General features: G+C 37.1%; 2 protein-coding genes across 3 annotated transcripts in view; both read left to right on the forward strand.

Annotated features, from left to right (window-relative positions):
• Nucleotides 1-5412: 5412 nt before the first annotated feature.
• ube2g1a (ubiquitin-conjugating enzyme E2G 1a (UBC7 homolog, yeast)) lies at nt 5413-13936 on the forward strand. Of its 2 annotated transcripts, none has more exons than XM_087251352.1 (6): nt 5413-6141; nt 6214-9251; nt 9659-9756; nt 10371-10549; nt 10649-10772; nt 12427-13935. In XM_087251352.1, the coding sequence occupies exons 3-5, from the start codon at nt 9723-9725 to the stop codon at nt 10733-10735; spliced, it is 300 nt and encodes a 99-aa protein (XP_087107478.1). In that variant the 5' UTR covers nt 5413-6141; nt 6214-9251; nt 9659-9722; the 3' UTR covers nt 10736-10772; nt 12427-13935.
• Nucleotides 13937-15122: 1186 nt separating this feature from the next.
• ankfy1 (ankyrin repeat and FYVE domain containing 1) overlaps nt 15123-19504 on the forward strand; it is a 34947-nt gene continuing 30565 nt past the window's right edge. Inside the window, 2 exon segments of the mRNA NM_001102672.2 lie at nt 15123-15155; nt 17599-17803. Of these exon segments, the coding sequence (NP_001096142.2) occupies nt 15146-15155; nt 17599-17803 (215 nt within the window). The 5' untranslated portion in view covers nt 15123-15145.

Here is a 19504-nt window from a genome sequence, read left to right on the forward strand (position 1 = left end):
AATGAGAAACTTGGCGAAACTGTGGTGCTTCCATTATGATGCAAATGTTGCCATTCTTGTGAAATTCTCTGCCGAACCACTTCTCTAAAACAAACAGTCATTCATTGTAGCACACGTAAAATATATTTTACAGTATTTAAAATGGGCGACACGATGGCTTAGTGGTTAGCACTGTCACCTCACAGCAAACTTGCTGGTTTGAGTCCCGACTGGGTCAGTGGGCATTTCTGTGTGGAGTTTGCATGTTCTACCTGTGTTGGCATGGGTTTCCTCCAGGTGCTTCAGTTTCCCTCACAGTCCTAAGGCGTGTACGTGAATTGAAGAAGCTAAATTGGCCGTGGTGTATCTGTGTGAATGGATATTTCCCAGTACTAATTTGCAGCTTGAAGAGCATCCGCTGTGTAAAAATATGCTGGATAAGTTGGCGGTTCATTCTGCTGATGGATAATGGGACTAAGCTGAAGGAAAATGAATGAATGAATGAATGAATGAATGAATAAATGAACGAACGAACGAATGAACGAATGAATGAATAAATGAATGAATGAATGAATGAATGAATGAATGAATGAATGAATGAATGAATGAATGAATGAATGAATGAATCTACATATACACAATATGTAAAATTTTTACCTAAAACCACTGACCTGTCATCATGTCTTTCGTGTATTTCAAATAATGATTAAATGTTTTGCATGTGTGTTGTTGCATGCACTATAAATTATTATTTGATGTGGGTTGCCATAATAACAAAGTTTATGGATTTTGATGAAATAAACAAGAAGTTAGACACATAATAAACTGAAATTAAATTAGAGTCACTATTCAGAACATAATATCATTTGCAAGCCATTTATATTTAGTTGAAAGTTGTTGTCATTGAAAGTACAGCGGTATTCAACCACAGTAAAGACTAAATAAGACAAAAAAAAATCATGTTTAAGGTCTTTATTGTGCAGTTTCTCTGACAAGATGTACACTGCAGGTCAGATATTTGGGGATATTATGATTTGTCAGGGTTTTTGAAAGTCTTTTCTGTTCATTGATAATGTAATTGATGTAAAATGTAAGAAATTGTATTTATTTCTGTAATTCGAAACATTGTCACTCCAGTCTTCTTGAATTATTTTGGTCTTCAATCATTACTACTGGTCCTCATTTTATCAGTTCAGAACTAAATGTTTCTGCTAATTTTAGTGGATATTTTAACTTAAAAACACACACACACACATACACACACACACACACACGCACACACACACACACACACACACACACACACAATTGAACTGAAGTATAATGTTTTGAAACCTAAATATATTTACTGTCACATGTAATCAATTTAATGTATCTGTGAAAATGATTTGAATTGTGCTCTTACTCTTGTACTCTTAATATACGACTGTTTCCATAAAAATAAATGAACATTGATAACAATCAGAAAAAAAATATATTCAGCAGCAAATCAGCCTATCAGATTGATCCCTGAAAGATAATGCAACACTGGAAACAAGTAATAACAGCAGACATTTCTGTATGAAGGTAAATCAGTTGCGTAACTCGAGAGCTTGCAAATGTAAATGTGAGCACTTGTGATAATAATATTTGTATGTGTAGGTTGAAATGTACACTTACAGCTCTGATGTGAACAGCTGAAATCCTCGATTTGCACACACACACAACAACCCACACACTTGTGTTTTAAATTGGAAGTTGCAGATTAATAGTTGTGTATTTGTAAAATGTCATTCACAAATACAAAGTGACAGACACACGTGTGCAAGGCAAATTTGATTGCATCTTTGCTCTACAACCACAGGTCGGCACTCACAACCTCTCAGATTCGTCAGTACAACTACAAATCTCCCGCGCTCTGACTTTTGCAACACATCTCCCGCGATCTCTGTAGCAGAACTCATCTGTGCACTCGCAGATGCAGAGGCGTGAGCAGCGCGGGGCGGGGGAGGGGCGGGGCAGGTGTAAAGCTGTTTGATTGGCTGAAGCCTGACCAATGAACAATGCCAGCAGCCAACAGGACTGAGGTGCAAAATAATAATTTCCCACGATTATTTCATTAGTTAGGGTTTATTTAAACTCTTTTCTGAAGAGATTCTTGTTAAATATCATTAATTCTACTGTAATGTACATACCAGTAAAAGAGCAGCAAAGCCAGTTTATTGGCTACAGCCAGCCAATGAGATGGGGCGTTTCTGTTTGTCAGCACACAGGGCAGCTCACGTTGTTGGAGGCCTCGAGCAATCAGAGGGTAAGTTATGATTTTTTAATAATTATCTATATGTTCAATACTGTTAGCTAAGCTAAGGACTGTGCTGGGTGCTTCTCTTGTTTGTTTCTTATATAAGAAAACAGTTATGAGTTATGTAGGAGTTGCTTTCTATCATGTTATATGGTTCTAAAGATACGATTCAACCCACATGAAATAAGAAGTTGTAATAGCATTTATAGTAAACAATATTGCGTTTTTGAACCATACTAACTATAATAAACTGTATTATACTGTATATTTTGCAGTATCTACAACTTTGTTAATGAATGCAACAGCACACTGTAGTATTAACTAGCATGAACTTTAATGAATTGAAGTATATTTACACACACGCACACATTAATAGCAATTAAAAATAACACCAGGCGTTTCAGTTTCTTACAGATCATACCGGTTTTTGTTATTATAACCTGCATCATATCTATCTATCCATCTATCTATTTACATGTTTGTGTACAGTGTGTCCTTTATATCACTTTTTCAATTATGAAAGTTACTACCTTTATTTCTCAGTTTCCTGTAAGGATGGAGTGACAGGAGAGATCAGGATGTTTCAAGTCGATGAGGAACTCAGAGAAGCTGCATAGCTTGAAAAGGATGTTATTTATGCTAAAGATGACATGATGATCCAGCTCATCTACAAACACTTCAAAATGATTCAGATCATTCAAGAGGAAGCCGACCATTTATTTTCTCTTTTTACCTGCCAAGATGACTACAGATTTGAACAAAACAGACACTCACCCACACACAACTTTTATTTTGATAATTGTTTAATGTAGTATTTTTACACTTTACTGTAAGGCAGGGGTGTCAAACTCAGTTCCTGAAGGGCCGTAACCCTGCACGTTTTTAGTTGCAACCCTGCTTCAAAACACTTAAGTGAAAGTTTCAAACAAACCTGAAGGACTCAATTAGTTTGATCAGGTGTGTTTAATTAGGGTTAGAACTAAACTTTGCAAAGCTGCAGCCCTCCAGGAACTGAGTTTGACACCTGTTCTGTAAGGGAATGTAATTTGTCAAATAAAATTTACAGTCCAAATAAGTGCAGTGCAAATGTCTAGTTACTTGTATTGAAATATTTCAGGGTTTTTCCTTGTTCATAATGAGATGGAGGTGGTAAATCCAACTTCATCATTACCCATCAAATGTTATCTCCTCTTTAATCCTTTGCTCAAGCCTATACTAATGGTCAGAAAGCAAGCCATTGTGTAAAGCTGGTTGATGCTCGCTGTAATAGAGAGAGATGATGACTGTTCAGCTTATGTTGCTTAACCCTGCAGATGAGATGCTCAAAGTGGACCCTCTGCCGAGCGATGGACACTGTCTCCCTCACCTAGTTGCTCTTCCTTTGAACACACATATCATGTTGAAGGATGCAAGTTGTGGACCTAAATCAGATGTAATGCATGTAGATGTATAAATTAGAAAGAAATGAAACTGCTTTAAAATGTATTAGGTTTTACATATAAAGTATACTTCAATTCATTAAAGTTCATGCTAGTTAATACTACAGTGTGCTGTTGCATTCATTAACAAAGTTGTAGATACTGCAAAATATACAGTATAATACAGTTTATTATAGTTAGTATGGTTCAAAAACGCAATATTGTTTACTATAAATGCTATTACAACTTCTTATTTCATGTGGGTTGAATCGTATCTTTAGAACCATATAACATGATAGAAAGCAACTCCTACATAACTCATAACTGTTTTCTTATATAAGAAACAAACAAGAGAAGCACCCAGCACAGTCCTTAGCTTAGCTAACAGTATTGAACATATAGATAATTATTAAAAAATCATAACTTACCCTCTGATTGCTCGAGGCCTCCAACAATGTGAGCTGCCCTGTGTGCTGACAAACAGAAACGCCCCATCTCATTGGCTGGCTGTAGCCAATAAACTGGCTTTGCTGCTCTTTTACTGGTATGTACATTACAGTAGAATTTATGATTTTTAACAAGAATCTCTTCAGAAAAGAGTTTAAATAAACCCTAACTAATGAAATAATCGTGGGAAATTATTATTTTGCACCTCAGTCCTGTTGGCTGCTGGCATTGTTCATTGGTCAGGCTTCAGCCAATCAAACAGCTTTACACCTGCCCCGCCCCTCCCCCGCCCCGCGCTGCTCACGCCTCTGCATCTGCGAGTGCACAGATGAGTTCTGCTACAGAGATCGCGGGAGATGTGTTGCAAAAGTCAGAGCGCGGGAGATTTGTAGTTGTACTGACGAATCTGAGAGGTTGTGAGTGCCGACCTGTGGTTGTAGAGCAAAGATGCAATCAAATTTGCCTTGCACACGTGTGTCTGTCACTTTGTATTTGTGAATGACATTTTACAAATACACAACTATTAATCTGCAACTTCCAATTTAAAACACAAGTGTGTGGGTTGTTGTGTGTGTGTGCAAATCGAGGATTTCAGCTGTTCACATCAGAGCTGTAAGTGTACATTTCAACCTACACATACAAATATTATTATCACAAGTGCTCACATTTACATTTGCAAGCTCTCGAGTTTCGCAACGGATTTACCTTCATATTTCTGCATTGACTTTGAATTAGTCAATTGACTTTTGTTTGAAAGTCAAATTGAGAAGTTCTTTTAACTAAAAACTGCATTTCAAAGTTTTTATTTTTATTTTACTTTTGTCCTGATGAGCAAAAGAGACGTCTTTCGAAAAAAAATGTTTTCAAATAAAATGTTTTTATCACGCTAGTAAGAAATACACAACCAAGACGTTAAAGTGTCATGAACGGTTATGAGAGCTGTGTGTAAGTGGATGATTCTCATAAGGATCGCCTCTATCACACATTTTGACTTTTATTATTACGCTGTACTGTCTCCTAGTGGTTGAATGACACTGTACTGTCCTCAACAATCAATTTTCTCTAATAAAAATGGCACTTGCGAAAAGAAAAAGCAATAATAAATGTATGATTACAGATTTTTGCTATAACGAGACAATTGATTAGACTCACCTACAACGTCACTAAAGTGATAACATAATTAATCTCGCAGTCAATGCCATCGCCGTTTGTTAAAAAACAAGCATATTTGTTTCTGACATGCGCGAATCCTCCGCCCATAAGTACCCTGGAGCACACTCTCGCCGCGGCCTCGCGGAGAGCAGAGCGCATGCGCATACCGCATCAGAATGTTGAGCAAAACGGACTAGAACAGAGACGGGAAGACGCGCAAGCAAATTCAAACATATTTTTTCTCCTTGTCGAGGTGAACGTCTGTCGACCTAGAATATAACTTATAAAAACATGACGGAGCCCCAGTCAGCACTGTTACTCAGGAGACAGCTAGCAGGTAATATTTGAAGGCTGTTGGCGAAGGCAGGCTAACAAACCGGTGAACGTTTTAGCCTGCCAGTACACCCGAGACGGAGCATTTTAGCCGTTAGCCGCTAGTTTAGCCGCTAACAAGCGCTGTGTTTATCATACAGCATTAGTTAGCATGTTAGCAGCTAAAATAGCCGGCTAAAGGCAAGCCCCGTCGTCTTTTGTTATTTTAAAATGCTAGTTTTGTACTACTCTTGCTAAAATATCAACATGAGAGTTTTTCTAACATAATTAAAAAAACAATACGCGCACGTTTGTTTAGTGTTATTCGGTTTATTCATGTCAACATAAGTGTCAGTCACTTTTTTTCCGTATCACACCGGCGGGGCCGCTCTCGATCGGCTACCCCCGTGTTTTGACATCTGTGTCCGGACGCAGTTTCCGCAAGAGAACCAGTCATCTTATAAATGGAGGAAAAGTCTGTCATTGGTCCAATTTCTGCTCACTGTCTTATCGTTGTCCGTCAAACCAATAGTATTATCGCACGGTTTAAAGGTGAGATTTATAAGCCGTATATTGTGTGCCATTACCCCGCATCGGGTTGATCAAATCCCTTTGTTTTTCTAGGCTGGCTAGCAGGCTAAAGCTAACAAATTGATGGCTGCTGTTTGATCACCAGCTCACCGGTACAGCGAGAACTGGAGACCCATAGTCTCTGTCACCATAGACCTGTGCGGGAAATTGGCTCTTATTAGAGTCGTTATGAGTGTTTCCTATTGTTCTATGCCCAGCACACACACACACTGAGCAATATGATCCGCGAGTGTCAGCTTTACTGAGCTCAACCAGAGGAGGATTTCTCCACTGGGCCCCATTTGCGCAGTGCAGCCAGTGAAGTGAGTTAGTTATAGGGGTCAAACTAGGCAGATTACCTGAGTTTGGGGGTCTGATGAGATCAATTAAAAAGCAAAACAACAGATCTGCTACATGACAGCTGTCTCTTTGCCACAGACAGCTCAAGCAACCCCATCCCCCCAAATTACTCATCTTACACACACATAAAAGCAACTCGCTTGTTTCTTTCCAAGGGTCGCAGGGTGAGCGGCACCCCGGGCCTGTCATGGCGTCAGGTTCTGCAGAGGCCCTGCGCTTGATTGACTGATTCAGGGGGTCAGGGGCTGTTTTGGTTGTCTCCTTTCAGAAGAACCAGCATGGTGAACTCATCAGCCTTGATCTAAACTCAGTGAACCCTTCGTGAGAACAAAAGCCTCACAACATTCATTAATGTTGGCCCGTAAAAGATACGGGCCAGGAAAATGCGGGCACAACTTGTGTGATGTTAATGCCATGTGTAGAGAGGTTTTTTATAAATCACTCAAAAATTACCTTTAATTTTTTACCCACCCCAAACTATTAAACATGTTTTGAGACTTTAAGTTGAAAAAAAATTAAGGTTTTGGGTGAAAACATTGCAGCATCTACTAGAGCTGTGCGTTTAATCGAAATCTAATTGCAGTCACCATTTGAAACGTTGCGATTTGCTAATCACAAGAGGCTGCAATATGAAAATATATTTGTATATTTTTTATTCATTCATTTCCCGTCCAGAGCAAACACGTGACTGCGTTTTTGTGACAGTCTTACTAGACAAATTAGTGAGCACAATTGAGTGATGAGTGTCTTGCTAAAAAGTCAATTGAAAGTATTGCCAGGGACCCTTAATTTGGTAGCAAGCAACAGCATAGTACAACTGCAGAGTTGTTTTAGACATGTTAGTTTGCTGAGTGTTTTTTTTTATTATTTATTATTATTGTTTGTATAGTACGCTACATTATCTCGCTAACTTAAGTTGAACTTGTTTACAGAAAGTTAAGGTCATTTGATTTACTGTTTTATCTTTGCATACTGTTTCATCATTTTGTTTACTTTTTGTCCTGGGAGAGAGGTTGGCTTTTCTAGAGAAAATGAGTGTTTAATTTCTAAATATTTAAAAACTAAATTTGATTAAGTAAGTTAATATCTTTTCTGTTCCTTTTTTTTAACTAACGCTCACTGCATTTTACCTGAAAATTTAATTCAACTACCAAATGGTTTAGTTGAACCCTGTTCACTAGCATTAGATGAAGAGTTGTTTCCTCTTCCCCAAAACCTTGGCTGAAGAAAGTCAGTCATACACTGGTTGAATGGACTGCAGGATAGTAAATAAATTATGTATTTTTTTTGCCTTCAGATAATGTTCTGTTATTAAAAGCACTACTGTTATGTCACTTTATGCGCATGTTTTTTTAACTTGTGGGTTTTCTTTGCCTGTCAAGCTTTTTATCATACATTGACAGGAAATTCTCTGAAAGTGATTCCAATGATATTGTATATCTGTGGTGTTATTGTTAAATCTGCTGTGTGAACATCTCTCTTCTAATTGAATTTGAAGGGTTGGTAAACCTTTCTAGTGGTGGCTGTCATCCATTCTTGGTTTGAACAGCCCTTTATGCTATTTGTGTGATTGTTGCTTAGGGCTGGTCGATATGGCAAAACTGCAATCTTGATAATTATTTTGCATATTGAATGATAACGGTGTATATTGCGATACCAGTTGTTAATGCTTCCAGATTTAAAAGAGTATTCCAGCAATTCCAGAAAATTTTGGGACATCTCTAACATCAACACACTTTTAGATTCTCGTTGTTGCACATTTCTGTTGTGTGATTGGCTCTTAGATCAATATAGAGTAAAAAGTCCAAAGCTTATCATTGTTATTGACACAAACTTCATCGCAATTTGATATAATACAGTTTATCGGCCCAGCCCTAGTGTTGCTATAATAACACTTCAGCACTCTTATATTGGAAGTAGGTTTGTTGAAAATACAATTGAGTCATTTAATAACCATCAGATAGTGGTAAAAAGGTGGCTTTGACAGAAGAGAGACTCTTCATATGAATGCCAGACTGTCTTAGTGATTTATGTGCAAAAATGACACATCCATATGACTGGATAACCCAACTGTCATCTTGTTTATGACTACAAGGTGGTCATGCAGTCAACCTCCAGATATTCTGTTGTGCTCCTTGCAAACACACAGAAGTTCAGAGTATCTGAACAAACAGACAGGCGTTCTGTGACTAAAGAGTCGCTCAGCTGATCTGATAACAGACAGGCAAATTGGTCATTTCTTGTCTGAAATGTTGCCCAGATGTAGGTCTAACTATTAGAACTCATGTGAAGGCATGAATGCACCTACTGCCCTGAAATGCCCCAATTTGCCCTTTGAGTAGTTCCATGCAATTGTCAACCAAAGTTTTCACCAAAATAGCCAAAAGTATGATCACATCCATAAACCTCATGTTTATTTTCCTCATTTAAAATATGTTTACAGATTGATATTTTCTGAGCCCATGACACTGTGGTTGGTTGTTTTGTAAAATATAAACCGATGTTTCAATATAATATTAACTCATACTTTCTCTGTGAATTTGTTTTACGTTTTTACTGCAAATGTCACATCTATAACACTTTTCTGTACAAAGTGGCTAATTTGTACCTTGATGTCTCTTCCTGACAGAACTGAATAAAAATCCTGTGGAAGGTTTCTCAGCCGGTTTGATAGATGATAATGACCTCTACAGATGGGAAGTACTAATAATTGGTCCTCCTGATACACTCTAGTAAGTCTTTTTGTTGTTTTATAAAATGTCATGTTGTGTGACACCTCACCAAAATTAAATTATTATCAATCAGCTAAAGAATTAGATGATGCAAAATGTAAATTGACATTATTTACTTGTGTAGAGCTACAGTATAGGTATTCTCACAATCTAAGATGGGTCAGGTCAAGTTTATTTCTTGATCTTATACAATCTACAATGCGCCAAAGCTTTATTACATGGTAATACACAGTGTATCAGGCAGGTAGCAGTGCAGTTGTAGTATTAAGCCATGATGCAATGGGAATTAACTGAATAAGTTTATGTATTTGTTGTGATGCCATACTGAATCAATTTAAGCTGTTGCCTTTCATTTAAAGGTTGTTCAATCACAGTATTATAAGCCTTTTATATTTTTCTGTTTACAGTGAGGGTGGTGTCTTTAAAGCCCATCTTACATTTCCCAAAGACTATCCTCTCAGGCCTCCTAAAATGAAGTTCATTACAGAAATATGGCATCCAAATGGTAAGTTTGCCTCCTAGGGTCTTTTAAATATTTAATATATTTTAATTATTTATACTTTTTTTACTATTTTGTCAGCCATACATTTAATATCGTTGAATAAATACACTTTTTTTTTTTGTTGGTTGGAGGGATGGGTTGCAGATTTCCAAAAAAAATCAAATATGAATTGTTCTTATAAATCCTTTTGAATCTCTGGCTGATATGGAAACTGTTTCGAATTTACACTGACAGACTTCGTTATAAATTCATCCGCATGCAGGTTTTTGTTTGTTGATTCCATTTGCAGCATTGTGGATATTTTTGATCCACTTAGGAAATATCTAATAATCTGCCAAACCTAAATACTGACATGCTCTTTATTAGGCTAATAATGACATGAGTTTTTTTTTTGTTATTTTGTACGACATTTTAAGTTCTATATGTTTCTGAAACATTTACATTTTATTATTTGCTAGCTATTATAGTCATGTAATAATCCTTCAGCCACAATACTTATCTTTATATAATATTACCATGTTAATTAAATGATCATCATCAGCAAACAAAAATGGTTAATGTGGTATATAATCTCCACATTAAAATCTCATGTCCTGTCTCTGTATTGTTCTGCACAGTTGACAAGAATGGTGATGTTTGTATTTCGATATTGCACGAACCCGGGGAGGATAAATATGGCTATGAGAAACCAGAAGAGCGCTGGCTCCCCATCCATACTGTAGAGACCATCATGATTAGCGTCATCTCTATGCTAGCAGACCCCAATGGAGACTCCCCTGCCAATGTTGATGCAGCAGTAAGTATAACGTTAACTTGTAAAACCAGAGATGATTGCATGTTGGCAGAAGATCTTTACTTCATGTGTTAATTCATTTTTATCTGTTCAACATTTCAGAAAGAGTGGAGGGAAGACAGACATGGTGAATTCAAAAGAAAAGTTGCCCGCTGTGTAAGAAAGAGCCAAGAGACTGCCTTCGAGTGATATACATCTAGCAGCTTGTAGCTTCACTATTTTCAGGGTAAGCAAGTGGACTTTTGGCATCTTATTTGACTGCCAATGTCTTGTGAACTTTTTTTTTTTTTTATTTCCTCAACATGTCTGAAACAAACTGAACATTCATCGTCCAAGAAAAAGTTTATTCACACTCATTGTTTTTTTTAATCTGTGACTATTTCTTATTTTTATATTTAAAAGGGGAAACACACTTTAAAGTTGTTAACTGCATATGTTTGCGCACTATATAAATAGTCAAAGTATTACAGTTTTTGCTGAATTGTACAATATTAAAATCATACAATTGCCATACTGCCCCACCTTCCTATACAGCTCCAATCCTCTCCAAGCAGGACTTTTTGTCAGACTTTGCAGAGATCTGTTGTGGTAATGTCAACCTGTTAGAACAGGTTCATGAAACTTGTTTAAAGTAGAGGTTCAGATCTAAAGATTATTAGGTAACAACAGTGGCTCTGTTGTCTGCTTAGCCTTTTATTGGTAGTCTTTTAGGGGCCGGTCACACCAAATGTGCTTTTCAGTTCCGTAAACGCAAGGTGCACCACACTGCCTTTTGCTTACTTGAGAAAAGAGCAGTGCGCTAGGCTGGATATGTTCTTTATGTTGCTAGACGACCACTCTATCAATGGTCTTCAGGCTGGAGCGCAAGTTTGCTTTTGGACAAATGCAGGGTGCGTAAAAAGCATGCAATATGCTTACTGCCAATAGAAAACTTTTTTTTTTTTTTTTTTAAGTGCATCTCACCACAAAAAATGTTTAGTGTGGTAGTCATCTTTTAAGACTTGTTTATAGATGGTCAGTTTATTTGTATGCTCATCAAAGCTCACAAACCAGTAGTGTTGTTAAATTCTATCAAGTATGTTAAAAAACTTTTCTGTTTTAATTTGTTTTAAAATTGTTTGGCAAAGCTGAATATTCAGTAGCCATTAGTCCTGTTTTTAGTGTCACATGATTTTTCCGAAATCCATTCTAATATACTGATTTACAATAGGGAACTCCTATCAGGATGCTCATTACCCTATACTGATATGACAGCTGTTTGCATTAATTTTCAGTGAACTATGTGTTGCTGCTCCATCTAAAAGCACGTGGAAATACTTTATTTAAGACTATGTTTTTAGTTTTATTAGTTTCTGTTTCTTGTATCCAATATGTGACTAACAACAAAAACAAACAAAAACTTGGTTGGTTAGTTCCCCCCCCAAATGATTCGCATAGGCTACACATAAATTGGGCCGAGAAGCTAGTCTGCTTGTGGAAAGCTTCCATTCCAATCATGGAAACTGGTTCTTGTGTTTTACATTGTCATATTTTGATTGGTTTTTGCGATTGGCTACATTTTGTAATCATTATCAGCTGATCAATAGGAGCTTTCTAATTGTTCAAAAGCGTTTAAAAGAACAGCATTGATTTAAAACTTTTTTACTGTAACTTTTGTTTAATCTTATGCATGATGAATAGAAGTGTTGATTCTTTTCAAACTTTTGATGGCTTTAGGCTTTTGAACCAGCGTGTGCTTTTAAGTTGTGTTTCTAGAGAATAAAATCTAAGCTGAAGCTGAAATGTATCTGTCGCTTGTTTTGAGAAATCAATTGAAATAAACGTGGTGATTGTTCTGACATTTGAACCCTCTCTAATATCGCTGTTGGTGTCTTTTACAGGTCTCCAGTTGAGAAACAACATGGCACTGTTTTCTTGCACTCTACCACCCTATTGCTGGACTGGTTTTCATTGAATGTTGGCAGTAACAGACTGGCATTAATAGGCTGCAATAGAACATAAGGCCATCACCGATGCTGACAGAACACACCAAGCAAGTGCCAACAAAAAAGAGAAAAATACAACTTCAAAACAATTACGCTTTTTTTTTCTTCTTTTTTTTCTTTTTTTTTTTTTCAAGTTTATGAACTGATACAACTTTTCAGGAAGAGATTGTAAAGATGTGTACATAGCACAGACATAAGAACCGGATAATATATAATAACTTGTTCCTATCCATCCAGCAAGACTTAGTACCAAATAAAAATAGCAGTTCTGTAGTTAGAGTGTGACATCATGTAAAGTTTCTCGAAGAGTCTAGTTCATCTCCCCCTCCTGCCACCTCACAGGTGCGACTGCCTGTCGGTTTGAACAAAAGTCTGCTTTGGCTATTCTCACTCCATGCGGTTTAAGGTGGCGAAGGCAGGGGTAAGCTATGGTTAGGATTCAAAGCATGCACGTGATGTTGGACAGCTTTCTCACTCGGGACACTTCAGGTAAAAATAGCTGTAAAGCACGGTCATTTTCTTAAGAATTAGGGGTCATGAAGGTCTTTCTCTGATTTGGTTTTTAAATAGGGTGGGTGGGGGGTTGCTCTTACTTTGGATGACTGCTTTCTGAGTGTCAGATTCTCACCTTTGCTTTTTTTTTTTTTTTGTCCATTTGAGGCGGGGAGGAAATGGCAAGGAAACCCATCAGATGTGATTTTCTTCTTTTTCCTGCATGTTTTAAGTTTTTCTTTCCTGTTTTTTTTTTTTTTTTCAAAAGTGCCTCCAATTTAAATCGCTTGGCTCATTACATGCCCTGCATCAAATGGGAGCTAAAGGGAGGAACGTGATTTAAAAACTGCTCAACATCCTCTCAAGCTTGTGTGAATGTGTGAGGTTTATTTTTCTTCATAACCTTCTTACCAGCATTCTGGATTCTTTTGGTGTAGCAATAACTCTGCTTTGCCCACTTTGTGCGGACATCTCAAATTGGACATTCATGTAAGATTTCTAGTAAAGATTCTCCCCTTTATCAGAGCAGTTTTTTCATGCTTGACATCTTTTGTGTGGTTTCTTTGATAGGTTTCTTAGCCATGCTTTAAATGTAGATTTCTTGCAGACGTTTTCTGGGATTTCAGATGTGTGTTTAAGGGAGATTGAGTAAAATTGTTATGAAGAGGCGTGTGTGTGCGTGTGAATGTGTGTGTGTGTGTGTGTGTGTGTGTGTGTGTGTGTGTGTGTGCATGCCTGTGTCCCACTCTCTTCCCACAATCTTTAGTTCTCTGGTTAATTTTATTCTGGCTCTGACAGACTACTGCATTTCTTTTGCCTAATGTACAAAGACAAAATACCGATGTATATTTTTCATGTTATGGAAATTGTCACCTCTAGTAAGTTCTTCTAAAATATAATTTTTTTCCAATACTTTGAGTGTGGTGTCTGTGTTCAGTTCAGTGTTACCACAAACACATTCATATGCATTCATTTATATCAGCATAACTATAAATGTATGCTGTTGATTAGAAATATTCTCATGAAAATGTACATTTTGGATAAACCTCTGGTGATGAAGTGTATCTATGATTCTGAAACATAAACCCTGCTATTTTAGTAGTTTTATAGCAGTATTTTTGTGGTTTTAGTAGCTTATTTGTAATTTTTATGGCTTATTTGGTTTTAGTTGTTATAGTTGGTGTTTTTATACACTTTTTTTTATTTACAGTAGATGTATACACTAAAACCCAACAGTCAACTTAATCAAATGAAATGAGTGTAGTTAACTCAGTTTACTGAGTTATTTGTACTCATTTGAAAAGAGTTTTGAACTCTGTTAAGGGTTATGAGTTAATTAAATACCTCATTAAATTAAAAATATTAAATAATGGAGTAAGTTCACAGTACTCGTATAGATAAGTTTATTAACTCAAATGGTTTATAGCAACCGGTTTCCTTAAATAATTTGAGTTGCTTTAACTTATTGGGTTTTACAGTACTCTGTTGGTTTGAGTTCTCTTCATTTATTGGGTTTTACTGTGCTCAAATCGCTTCGTTTACTCAAATGGATCAAGTTCACAGTACTCATGAGGACTCGTTTTTGAACTAAAATGGTTCTTGCTATTGGTTTCCTCGAATGGTTGGAGTTAACTTTTTGGTTTTACATTGCATTACCTGACTTAATTATTTCACTTGCTTATCCAGTTTTTATTTCTAATAGAACAAAATTTCAGAAAACATTTTTTCCTCTAACAATAACACGAATTAGGACAAAGTGAATTTAAAAGCAATCCCAGGAAAACAGATTAATCAAAGAAACAACAATGATCGCATATAGGTATATTGAGGTTTTTAAATACATTAACACACTAAAGCTTATTTTAGAAAGGGTTTTGGGGATATTCGCCAAATAAGGCATCATAGAACAATTTTGATGAACCAGATTGGCTGTATACTTAGATAATAGCAATATTAACGACACCATGTGCTTGTTGATATTGTTGGTAACGTAAGATTATTAAAATCTGTCATTTACAAACGCAAAGCATCTTGAGCAGTTCCCGCACGCTCCTCCCAAATCAAAACCTTCCTCCCAGCTTGCGCGCTCTCGCGATATTAGGCGACGAGCCACGGATCCAACATGGCGGAAGGTATGAGAATGGTTTCTTTCTTATTTTTCACGCCCTTTCTGTTTAACACTTGTAGCTGTTACTTATTTGCGCAAATGGCATGCATAATGCTACCTTAAATTGTTATCGGCACAACCAGTTGTCAATAAGTATTGCACAACCCTCAAACGGGATAGATGCTTTCTTAGGGCTTTTTTTCTTGCTAGCTGGTGGCAAGTCAGGTGGTGGGCTGGGCGGTGGTAGTAATAATTCGCCGGGTGATTTGAGCTCGCATGTAAAGAAATATCAGCTAAATACGATTTCTAACGATGTTTGCGGTTGCATTTATTGCAGGGATATGATTTAATAAGGAAAATTGTCGATTAAAAACACTGTCGGTCTGTATTTTCAGTTTGGTTTTGCTTTCAAAGTCATTTCAAACCAGTAAATTGCCTGTTAAGTCTTTTGTTTTGGTCTTCATCAGCCATACGTTATGTGAAATTCGCGATGCTGAAATTACTATTTAATCAGAGTATCACGCTGATGTCTTAAAATGTTTAAATTGTATGTAAATGGAAGTAAAGTTAATAAATTATGTTTTTGTGAGCAAATACTATATACCTGTGCTGTTTGTTTTCATATTTGTATATGTTCACTGTAAAACACCGCACAGTAAGCGGTTGTGACCGTTACATTTATCAGTTCACATGTGACATCCTCCTCCTTTATCTTCCTATAACAGGCTGTAAAGTCACAATAAATTTAAAGGACACTTCTTTAAAACATCGTTTTAGAAGACAAAAGAGTACCACAATTTTACCTGAACGACAAAACAGTCATGCGCTTACACGGTTAATTATTGTTTATCATGTTGTCAAAGCTGTACATCTTTCTGTGGTGGTAAACTAATGGAGCCGATTATGCTGTATCGTTTAGACATTTTCAGGATTCTTTTATTATTATTATTCACCTAAAATCATTATATAATTCCTGCTTTTGGGTGATGCAAGCATATTATTGTTCCACAGTGTTTCCTGTCAGCTGATTGGCTCATGAGCTTTTTAAATACTTTATGGGACCTATTTGGAGGACTCAAGTTGTTGATTGCTCGGGAAACTGGATTCTTGAATCTAGGCTAAAGGCAAATGGCTCACATATTAAACTGAAAGTATGCTAATCCTTTGCTTACACCACACACAGGCTTTAATGCTGCGTCTAGACTTTACTTTTAACAAAACTTTAAAAGGAAAATTCACCAAAAATGAAATCTACTCATATATTTGTCTTCCACTTGTTCCAAACCTGCGTGAGTTTCCTCATGTTGATCCCAAAGGAAGATATTTTGTAGAAGGTATATTGTAGAAATTAGGTAGCCATTTCTTTTTACACCAATAGTATTCATCATTATAGTAAACAATACTAGTTACAGTTTTCCAACATTCTTAAAAATGTCTTGTTTTGTATAAAAATACAGAACCAAAACAAAAAGTGCTCAGGGGTAGCTTAAATTATCTGTCGGTGCTCTTTGGGTAAGGGATTCATCAAAATAAACAGCAAAAATAAGTCCAAGGCACTCGAAAAATGTGGGAAAAAAAATTAAAAAGGCTTTATTTACATGGCTAATACTTAAAAAACCTACGCTTTTCGGCAAAGAGCTGCCTTCGTCAGAGTAAACGTGTAGGGTTTTTAAGGATTAGCCATGCGAATAAAGGCATTTGAATTTTTTTTTACACATATTCCAAGTGCTTTGGACTGATTTTTGCTGTTTATGTCTTGTTTTGTGGTCAATTAAAAGAGAAATAAAAGGTTTAGAAGCATTTGAGGGTGAGTAGGATATGGTGAAAGTTGTAATTACTCCTTTATAACAATATATACCAGGTGTAGATCGGCTTGCTGTTTTGTAATTAGCAGCATTTGAAGCGTTTCTTGATGTCAAATAGTAAGACATTTCCAGATCTGCTCCCTCGACAACTGAGCATATATGGAGCAAAGTGTAGCCGCTGCCTTCTGGAGAGAGAGCCACAGAAATAAATTCAGGGAAAAGAGGAAGGAAGTGGCCGTGTTGGAATGTAGGCTAAGCTGTGAAATCCTCTAATAACAGATCCCATGCAATTAGCACACTGAAGATGGCCAGTTTGAAGTTGTTATTTTGAAGTTTGAGCGATCCAGAGGGAGCGCTTGTGGTTCTGATGAATCGGAGGACGTTGAAAGTGTTTTTACTTTTTGTAATGTGGAAAAAGCTTTGCTCATATGTCATAGGATCACTTCTCTTGCTGTGAGCATACTCAGGAAGTCTGTCTGTGTCAGCGGTTTTACATGACATGCCTGTATTTTTGCCTCTTCTCTCTGTTCTTTGAGTAAATGTAATCGCATTTCCTCTTCCCTTTTGCTTTGCCCATCACTTTTCTTTTCACGTGCCCTTATTTTCCTTCATTCCTTTCGCTCCACTGCTCTCTTTGCCACTGTTTGTCCATCATGCGCACAGAGGAGGTGCAGAAACTGCAGAAGCACCTTGCTCTGCTGAGGCAAGAGTATGTGAAGATGCAGCAGAAACTGGTGGAGACGGAGAGGCGCTGCTCTGTTTTGGCTGCTCAGGCTTCTGTACCCGGCTCCTCCTCTCAGGCCAGTGACTCCTTCATCAGTCGCCTGCTGGCCATCGTCTCTGACCTCTATCAGCAGGAGCAGTACAGGTGAGAAGCACACATGCTGATAGATGGTGCTGGATGAACTGTTTTACTGTAGTATAGGGGTAAACATACTATTAGTCCCCCACATTTGTTCAGTATGTCATGTTTACAGATAAAGGAAAAACAAGATCATAAATGAATCAAAGATAGTTTTGGGTGAACGAACTTATTATTGGGATATATTGTCATATTTAAGTTTGACAAGACGGATGTTGGGATTGTCCCTTTTTCACTTTATCGTGAGGTATTTATTTATTTTATTAATTTATTTTGACACCATTACACTGGACAACCAAATGCATTTGTTCATCGATACACTAGATATCGCATATGGACCCTTAGTATGCGTCAGTAGCGCTGCCACATTTGCACGTTTGCAGAGTTTTGTCCTAGGACAAGAGTCATTCAACTGCACTTGTCGAGACTAACGTCAATCTGAAGATGCTGGACTTTTGTGCTGTGTACGGGTTTAGTAATGAGCAAACAAAGAAAACAACACACAAAAGCTTTTTTACGTTTTTGTATGTTACAAACTTTGTAGGTTGCAAACCTTTGGGCTAAACAAGGCACGTTACTGGTGATGAATATACAGCCATCAACTTGCTCTAAATACTAGGTTTATGCTAGAGATTGTAGAATACAATCAGCAAACAAAGTAGATGACTTAAGACAAGACGCTGCGGTGCAAGAAACTTGTATTATTGTTGGCTAAGTAAACTATTAGTTCATAACATAGATTCATTCACAAACGAATTGCTCCCTCCCTTAGAATGAGAAGTGAAAGCAGGAGAGGGGGTGTGTTTCAGGTCAAATTTAAATGGACATGGATTAGATCTTATAGCGGGGAATTAAAAGCAAAACCTTCATTTTAGCATATTTATAAACGCAACACTGACGACCCGTGTCTCCAAACAAATCTTCTTCTTCCACTTGTTTTAGTTACAGTTGGCAACACAACGTAATGTCTTGCTGCCGTCAGAACACTGTAACAGGTAAAAACAGTTTCGAAGCTATCCTGCATATTGATGAATTTGCATCTCATACACAATAGAGCATGCTGATTGGCAGTCTGGAAAGACTTGGAAGTCTTTCTCTTGACTTAATGCTGAAAGCTCAAAGACCTCATGTTGTACTGGCCAGTACAGACATCCAGTCTACATGCTGGAATTCACGCAATGGTCTAATTGATGTGTCATAGCTTCAAAATTTCTTTTAAAACAGGAAGAATGAATTTGCTCAAAATAACATAAAAACAACCAGTTTTCAAGTTTTTTTTTAATTATGCGTCAAAATAGTGTTTTTAACAGCGTGGGACACATATATGACTGTCAACATCTTAAAAAACGTGTTTTGGTGTTTTGTGACCCTTTGACAAGGAGGGAGGATAATACATTTCCATGCACACAAACACATGCTCTTTGTCGGTAATGCCCGTGCGGTCACTTATCCATTAATGTAGAAAAGTGATGTTCAATTATAATTTTTAAACAAATGTTTGTTTGCTGACCACCGGAAACACTCCAGATCATAGATATACGTGTATATGTGTATCTCTGGCTCTGGATGGCCAATCCTCCACTGTACTTTGGTCCGACGTTCATTTTAAAGTAGCGCTTCCCTGTACTAAAATGGCGGCTCTATTGACGCATTCCTTCCAATAGACAACAGTATGCGACATCTAATGTAAATATTTATGGCATTTAA

The sequence above is a fragment of the Danio rerio genome, chromosome 5 (assembly GCF_052040795.2).
Source record: "Danio rerio strain M-AB ecotype USA chromosome 5, GRCz13ab, whole genome shotgun sequence".
Taxonomy (NCBI): Eukaryota; Metazoa; Chordata; class Actinopteri; order Cypriniformes; family Danionidae; genus Danio; species Danio rerio.